This window comes from Ptychodera flava, chromosome 4 (assembly GCF_041260155.1).
Source record: "Ptychodera flava strain L36383 chromosome 4, AS_Pfla_20210202, whole genome shotgun sequence".
Classification (NCBI taxonomy): domain Eukaryota; kingdom Metazoa; phylum Hemichordata; class Enteropneusta; family Ptychoderidae; genus Ptychodera; species Ptychodera flava.
In genome coordinates, this window is record NC_091931.1 from 46,773,844 (window position 1) to 46,783,119 (window position 9,276).

The 9,276-nt window shown below is 36.4% G+C and overlaps 1 protein-coding gene across 1 annotated transcript; it reads left to right on the forward strand.

Annotated features, from left to right (window-relative positions):
* Positions 1–310: 310 nt before the first annotated feature.
* On the forward strand, positions 311–8,587 carry LOC139131976 (uncharacterized). The gene is made up of 2 exons (XM_070698318.1): positions 311–430; positions 3,563–8,587. Exons 1-2 carry the CDS (start codon positions 407–409, stop codon positions 5,525–5,527), a joined length of 1,989 nt encoding a protein of 662 aa, XP_070554419.1. The 5' UTR covers positions 311–406; the 3' UTR covers positions 5,528–8,587.
* Positions 8,588–9,276: the final 689 nt, after the last annotated feature.

The window sequence follows — 9,276 nt, forward strand, 5'->3', positions numbered from 1 at the left end:
AATAATAGGTTTTTACGTTTGTTCATCTCATGTACACTTTTAATTTTCTTCAGCGAACTGGAGAGTCTTTTTTACCTCCTTCGTACAATATCGTTTCTGGAAAAGTGCCGCTGAAAGTTTACTGTAAAGTTAAATCATCGTCGGGTTAAGCTTCCTTGTCGTTATACACATGGATAATGTTATTTCTGTACTTGAAAATGTAGAAATAATGTAGAAATGCACGTCAACGATGACCATTGATTGGGTGGCGGGGGGGATAAAATATAAGATGTGCCCTTCCTCCACCGTCCACGGAGACCACGAGTACGTACATGTACACGTGCAATGAGATTCTGTACCCATGATGCCCTGCAGTGTTTTGTCGATTAAGTAACACGTGACTGTCAATCCCAGGAAGTAAACAAAAATGGCGGAGACACTCCCCGTAGAGGTAAGTCAAACTACTGCAAGATGATTGTCGATTTCGCGTGAAATGCGGGATAGATTAGCCAAAAGCTGCATCAATATAATGGAAATAAGAAGTGAAATAGATGTACATAAGCTTCACTATTATAAAGCGATACGACACAGAAGGCAAAATCAAAATCTACATGAGACCGACCAACGCACGACGCGTTTCCATAGGTTTATGCAATATAGCGAGGTCAAAAGGTTAACTGTTCCAAATCGGACAGTGAGAATAAGAGTGGAAAAGTACACTTTCTATTGCCATCGGGACATTTTACATGTCTGTTGGTGTGAATGTAACATATATAATAGAAATAGAGCTAACGGTACCTCTCAAAATTGTTCTAAACAATGTCAAATAATGTAAGAGTACTTTTATTATTCAAATACTAACCAGATTGACAGAAATGCAACTTGCATAAGTTGCAAGAAATTAAAATTACACATTAAAATATGTATTTCATTGAAAGAAAAGATAGCATATTCCGTATATGTGATTTCAATATCGCTTTACACTCGAACGCTTAACTTCATCATGTGAATATTGATACATCCAATGAATTCATCAGTGGATTTCCTTTGAAACTTCATGAGTTGATAAGAAACTTCCTCAAAGGTGTAACATCTACATATCTCTGCATGGTACGGTTCTGTAGACTACAAACAAGTCTATCAGAAAACCTAAGTTAAGGTTTTCAGTACTTGGTCTAAAAGTGTACTTTCTCTCAATTTCCTATTGACTTGTCACAGGATTTGTCAAGTAGATGTGTACACATCTATTTTCACACCACAGCTATGTCTGTTCAAGTTATACAATAAGTTAGAAAGAAATGATGGTGATATGGATCAACTTACTGTCCATTATTTTACAACAGGCAGTTAAATTTAAGTACTCAATTTGTCCACTGCTGCGCATTCCCCCTGTCTAGATCAACCCCTGAACTCTGTTGTTTAGTTTCTGTAGAGATTTCCCCTCCAATTACAAAGAAGCTCAGTATTTTGATTCAACTGCTCTCTAGAAAGAAAAATACTTTACTTTTGGTCAGCTGTTGATAATTATACCATTCTGAAAGTTAATTGAAAAATTGTGGATCTTGCAGCAAATGTGATCTCTTATTGTTAATTTATGTCAGGATTATCTCAGAAATTGCAAGTCATAGTTTAAATAACCCCTAAGCCTTTCCAGGTCAATTAGTCATTTAAAACCTGCGTCATATGAAGCAAAGTAACCGAATGGGTCATTTACTGTGACGAGAAAAATCTCACTATCAAAAACAGTAATAATCACCTAGTTTAGTATCTCTTGGCTAGATAAGTTGATTACAATCATGTTTATAAATGTTTTTAAGGATCCTTCAAGTGAATACTATAAAGTCATTTAAAAGATACCCACATGCTACATGGAATACTAGATTATGTCAAATTAACATTTTTACTAAATGAGTGAACCTGACAGGAAAACAGGTAACTTTTACAGTATGTCCTAATTATTTAAATTTGTGATCCACATTAACTCTAATTAATAATTTTTCATCTTTACCATGTAAGACTGAGCCGCACAATATTGTTTTGGTTACACAAGGTCTAGTGATTTGTATCTGAACTTTTGATGGTAGTAATACTGTTATGTCATAAACTAGAGTGTGTAAGGGCTGTTGAGTAGCATGTATATTGAGCATGTGTCTGATCTATGAATTTCAATGAATTGGAAACACATTTATTTTCATCATTTGCAGCTTTTCCTTTCTGCATACCACCAAACACTCTTCACTATGTCCATGATCAGCTTGTATCCATACATTTGCCCTGACAAGAAATTCCTAATGCATACACTAAGCAAGGGTTCCCAGTCCCACTGTCATTGTCACCCATAGTCAAGTAACAAGTCCTATCAATGCCTTGTCACAGAAAATGTGTAAAGTCATACTTCATGATATTTACAGTGTGATTTGGTAAGTGTAGAGTGAGTTTGGAATACTGAAACCCTATGTAACTTGTAATGTGATTGCAAAGCCTATACAGTATATGTACAGTTACTGGTAGAAACATGGCTGATTTTTACCCTCAGGTTAAAGTTTAACATCAGAAGAACAAAATCAAAACTAAAATTAATGCTATTGTAGTGTGATAGCTATGTTGATAGTAATTCACAGTAATCAGTTTAGCCTTCACTCACTTGGCAAAATTTGACAAAAATACACTCATCCAAACCAGTTATGCGGCGTGTTTCAAGATGTGGAATTCCAAATATCCTCAGAAGAAAAATTAAAACAAGAAATTTGAAACTCCAAATATTTTGGTTGAATTCTCTGAAAGAATTATTATCAGTATTGTGTTGTTATGATGTACTAGCAATTTGCCACCTCATCAACAGGTATACTACTCTGTTTTGATCAATTCACTCTAGAAATGTACTCATCATTGCCTGTGATATTTGTGGTGACCTGTCAACATCTCATGATGCACCAATCACTAATCATGGTTTACCACTGATTTATTTGTTCTATTGTTTTTTCTTGCAAACTGGTATATATTCTGTGATTTTGTCAGCATATAGATCAGCAAAATTTAAGCATTATGTAACTGTGCAGTCAAAAAGGTTACCAGACCTTTTTTGGGCTCACCCCTGCCGAGAAAAAATTTCCTGAACATTCATTGACAGCTCTGCTTATCTTACAAACATTGACTTTTCTGTGCCACCATTTGCTGTACTTACTTGGCTGCTAAGGTCATACATGTAGGTCTTTGAACTACCTTGTTTTGAATCTGTAGAATAATACAGCATTTATGTCTGTATTCCAGACTTTGCTGGTTGTCTTATGCCACATAGGATTATCATTTACGTCTGTTTTCCAGACTTTGCTGGTTGTCTGAGGAATATCCTCAACATGACTGGCCATCATGCTGCGTAGAATACAAGAGGTGTTGTTGGGTAATTGGCAGAGGGGAGGGAGGGGGTTATTAAAGCTGTGAAATGAGAACAATGAAACTATTTGTGAAAACTGACCAAATGTAGGGAGAAATATAATGAGAACTGTTACCTTGAATTGAGTTAAGACATCCTTTGCGCTTTTAGTATCCTGAATGATGTCTATTTATTGGTCATATCTTACAGGTGGTATCACACATAATGAGATATTTGAGTTTATCTGACCGGAAAGATGCAGCACTGGTCAATAAGAAGTGGTATGAAGCTGCAATGGATCCAATATTACAGCAAGATGTTGTCATTAATTTCCACACACCGTCCATAACAGAGGCACCTATAATTGGTTTTGGGAGGCGTAAAAGTCCAAACCTGGTGCTCAACAACATTGATGGTTCATCACACTCCAGGGAAGTCATCCAAAAAGCTTGTCAGTACATGGGTTTAAACTTACATTCCCTGTCTCTGAAAGGATCGGACATCACAGAGGGAACTTTCATGTCAATAGTTCCGTACTGTCACCATCTTGTGAGTTTAGACCTTAGCTGTTGCAATAGTTTATTCATGTCTGGTAAGCTGTTGGAAAAACCCAAAGATCAGGAAAAAGTAAAATCTGCTCTACATAATCTGAAAGAGTTGAATCTCAGCTCAATAAGGTTCTTATCTGATTCACTGTTCAGTAGAATTATGTCATGTGTTCCAAATGTTGAGAAGTTAGCTCTGGCTTCGTGTCATCTAGCTATTGAGTTTGACCCCTACAGAGGTCATAAAGGACGCAACTCAGAATCAATACTGACATTTGCCAATGTGTTGAAGTACATCAAAGGGCATGCCAGAACACTAAAGTCTTTAGACTTAAGTAGAACAGCTGTCACCAATGAATGTCTCACATCTCTCGTCAATGTACCAGATCTACAACTTAGAGAGATATCACTCAAGTCATGCAGAGATCTCTCTGACGAAGGCATAGCTGTCCTTGCGAAAACACAGACTGGTCTAAGAAAAATAGACATCAGCTCCTGTCAAGATCTACAAGACAGATCAGTTGTGGCCATCCAACAACATCTGCATGAACTTGAACACTTGAACATTGCAAAGTGTAGATACATCAGTGATGTTGCTGTGAAGGAACTCTGCTTATGGCTTCCTAACCTGACCTATATCAACATGTCTGACTGCTACCAACTCACTTCCCAGGCATTGATTAAAGGACTCTGTCCATCAAATACTTCCAGCATTGTCTCTCTATATCTGAACTGCTGCAGTTTAGTCCAAGATGATGTAGTGTTGGCCATGTCAAAGGTCATGAAAGATTTGACAGAGCTAGAACTGAGCTCATGTTTCCCACTCACTGATAAGAGTGTTAATATCATAGCCAAGTCATTTGGAAAGCTTCGATTGTTGAGGTTGGGATGGTGTAAAGAAATAACCGATGTTGGACTTCTTGGATTAGAGAAGTACATCTATCAGGATGAAGATGATTGCAAGGAGGATGTAAAACCAAATGGAAGGGAAGGTCTGAAAATGAAAATTCCAGGGAAACAAAATGAATACAGCAGTGGAAGGTTTTCCAGAAATTATGGCAACATTGGAATGTTTAGTGCTCCTGCTGATGGTGAAAGCAATCCCCCAAAGAAAATCTCCTACTCGGAGATAGAAAAAGAAATGCGGAAAGATAAGAATACAGCCATATATATGCTGCGAGGGTTGCAAAGTTTAAGTCTGAATGCCTGTCAACACATCACAGATGTGGGCATTTCTTTAGGTATTAGATTCTGTGAATTGAAGCATTTAGATCTCAGCATGTGTCCAAAGATAACTGATGAAGGCCTTAAAGCTATCGCCCAGAATAACAGAAGTTTAGAAGAAGTTCGTGTCAGTCAGTGTCAGAAAATAACTGATACAGGTGTTACCATGGTTGCAAGGAATTTAATCCGATTGGTTCTACTTGACCTGTCAAGTTGTGACAATGTGACTGACCAATCACTGGTGTCCCTTTCAAAGTATTGTCGTTGTCTTAGACATCTTGATGTGTCTATGTGCGGACAGATCACAAGGGATGGTGTTGACAAACTTGCCAACAAAATCAAAGATCTAGCTGTACAAGCCAGATATATTGGTGGAGGTCTGGAGTATGAAGTGTTTGTTTCCTAAATTAGTTATAAAAATATTGCTACCTATCAATTATAATGGTGTAGAAATATGAACAAAAAGTAACAAATCTTTTATTGTTAAATCTAAACATCCACACAGTGAGTTGTAAGTCTGAAATGATATCAGTATCAGTATTAGTCTACACATCTCAGTGATATTTCTTTTCATTAACTACATGCACTTTGAGTTCTATCAAATTTATGACCACAATTGACAGTTTAAATATATTATTTTCATCTTAGTGGGAATGACAAGGATGTTAACTTGTGTACAGATATAGAAATATACTTTATTGTATTGTAATTTAAATTCTCATTGCCCATTTTCAGTTACTCAATGTTACCTTATCCTTCTGCCTTTACATATACCTTTTTTCATTATTTAAATTGGGTATAGCTGTACTCAACTGGCTGAAATTCAGCGATATACTCTGCAACACTCTGCTTGCTCACATCAATAACACTGTATAGCAGGGAGCAGGAACTGTACTGTGAAAAATGAGCAGCAAGTGCATAACTTTCATTGTACATTATGTGAGCATGTTGTCTCAGAGTATACATTTATGGAAAGTAAACATTTCACAATTATCTTGTAACATATTTTTCACAAAATGATCCAAATTTTTCAGGGCAAAAGCTCTTGTGTGATTTTTGCATTGTAAAAATATTTGCTTGTTAATTAGATTGATCAAATGACAGTAAATTTATCAAAAAGACTGTGTTTGTCACTGAATGAGTGAATGAACTCTGAAAAGATACCATTTACTCATAAATGCATTTGTTATGTACATTCAATAACCAGCATTTATTGATGTTTCTATTTACATTTGAATATTTGATGACTAAAATTAGTGCAGAATATATCACCCTTTCAATGTACATACCCTTTGAATGTAATATTTTTATTTTTAATTTTGTAGAAAGCAAATGCACCACTGTTTACATAATATTGACCGTAGAGTATGCAAATTAGCTGAAAACAGTACTGGTAGACAGGTGGATAAAACAGCATAAATGTTTTCTGTATTTGTTTTTTTTTCAGTCCATCATCCAACAGGCGTTAGCCCAATTACAATTAGATAACCCACTAACCCCTAATGGAGCACTGAGGAGTAAAGTGCCTTGCTCAAGGGCACAACACCGTGCTAGAGTCTCGAACTCACCGTCCTCCGACAGTGAGTCTGTTACTCTGGACCTACCGGATCTTGAACTGGGTCTCGAACTCACCATCCTCTGACAGTGAGTCCGTTACCCTAACCACTGGGCCACGGTGCCTCCTGTATTGTATGTGTACACACGTGTATCAGACATTTATGTGCTTTCTGTAATTAAGGTTTGTCGCAATCAACAGTCAATACTCTACAGTTATTAATATTAATTACTGTGATTTTTACTACAGATTGAGGTCATGATCAACATTACAATATTACCGGTATACATGTATTGTGGAGGGACCGTGATGTATCCTTGCCTGATTGACTTTAAGCAGATATTTATTTAAAAATTCATTCACTTTGTAAAGTGTCAGCAACACTTGAAAAGTGGATAAAAACATGGCAAGAGTTCATGAAAGTAGAATGCAAGTGTTTAGAATTTGTGTCTTTCAGTGCATCTCAGGTACCGGTATAAAACTCAAAATACCGTGATCATAGCTTTGATGTGAAAATCATTTATCATTTTGGAGTGTTATTGTCTTTTCAGAAGGAACAGTCTTTTAAACCACATACACATACAGTATCAGAAACTATTAAGTCTATATTGTACATTTTAACATATCTCCTACTGTCACACGATAGATCACTAGTATGCCGTGCTTTTGTATTTCTGTGATTGAATTATTCTATAATTTATGAAAGCCTTCATGAAGCAACGTATTTACTTTTTCAAATCTGAGAATACTTTGTATTCAGCATGATCAAGAGAGTTTGTAACAATTTCACAGATTTCGTTCTGCAGTGGAAGTTTTTGTGACTATAAAGTTGTGTAGATATGAGTGAAGTTGATCAGACCAGCAACCAGTAAGCTGTTGCTGTAGGGAAAAGCCAGGTCCTATTTGGTGGTGTTTTGAAATATTCCGGCGTTGTAGAATTCACAAATTTTCTTCCATGTGTCAGAAATGAAAATATGTAGTTTTGAGAGAGAATTTACAACTGAAAAATTGTAAATGTAAAGTTTTGAAGTTTCATTTTACAAGTTGAACAGGAACTTTGAGCAAGCAGCTAGTTACTGTTACTGGTTAGTGAAATGTTCAGTGGCAAAGTGACGTCACAAATAACTTCAAAAAAATTCATGAGAAGCAGTTGCAAGTTTTAACTTTTATTCCTTTCATTTATTTCTGTCAAACTTGAACGTAAACTTGTCCAATCTTGCCCTGTATGGCAGCTTATAAACCTAAAAGTATTTCATATATATATAGCATATTGCCATTTTTATCTGTGAAATATTTCTTTGAAAGAGTTTGGGGTATATTGTTGGTATGAGATTTAAATTTATGCATTGTGTAGAAGATAAGAGTAATTCTTGTTGAGTATTTCATGAAATTATGGCCCCTCTATCCGGTGATAGAGGGACCATGATGAAATAAAGGAAAAGTAGCAGTACTTCCATTCAAATGACATGGAAGTGTTGTCAAAATTTGTGGATTGGTAAAGGAAACACCACGGTGATTACTTACTTCAGAAACATTGTCATCATAACTTGTGGCATGTGTTTATTGCACAGCCTAGAATGGTACTACTTCAGAATAAAAAGGACGTGATGTGTTTAACTGACTCAGTACGCTCAATGATAGCGGTACAAACAAACCCATGTGTACAAGCGCGAATGGAAATGCACATATTTCTATGTGCCTTCAAGTTTGCTTACCTGAATTAGTTTGCACTGTTGTCCATTTGAATTACAAATTTAACCTATTAGTAAAATATTGAACAAAATCAGCCTTTGTGAAGTACTCCTCAGAATCAGAATCAGTGTTGCTATTCAGAAGCAGTAGTTCTCAGATTGAATGGAATAATCTTGAGAAAATTTGAATCCTATTCAATAAAGGATACTGCAAACAATATTTGATGTTTCCGTAGTGTTTATTAATGTTACAGCAACTTGTATGTATGTGATTGTTCTGCAGTTTGATTGCCATGGGAACTCTAGCAACTGATGCTGATGTTCTGCAGTTTGATTGCTTTGTGAACTCTAGCTACTGATGCTGATGTTCTGCAGTTTGATTGCTTTGTGAACTCAAGCTACTGATGCTGATGTTCTGCAGTTTGATTGCCTTGTGAACTCTAGCAACTGATGCTGATGTTCTGCAGTTTGATTGCTTTGTGAACTCAAGCTACTGATGCTGATGTTGCAACTGATGCTGATGTTCTGCTGTTTGATTGCCTTGTGAACACTAGCAACTGATGCTGATGTTCTGCAGTTTGATTGCTTTGTGCACTCTAGCTACTGATGCTGCAACTGATGCTGATGTTCTGCAGTTTGATTGCTTTGTGAACTCAAGCTACTGATGCTGATGTTGCAACTGATGCTGATGTTCTGCTGTTGATTGTTTTGTGATCTGTTCAATAATGATGTAAAGCACCAGAATCCATATGAAATCCGATATACCTTTGAGAGAATTCACTGACACCACAAAGTCAAAATTGCAAGTTACATGTAGCTATATATCGCCCTCTGTAGGTTGCTGTGTCACATCGTCAGCGTATCAATGCTGAAAGTAAATGAAATGCTGTGAAAACATACAGGCTGGAT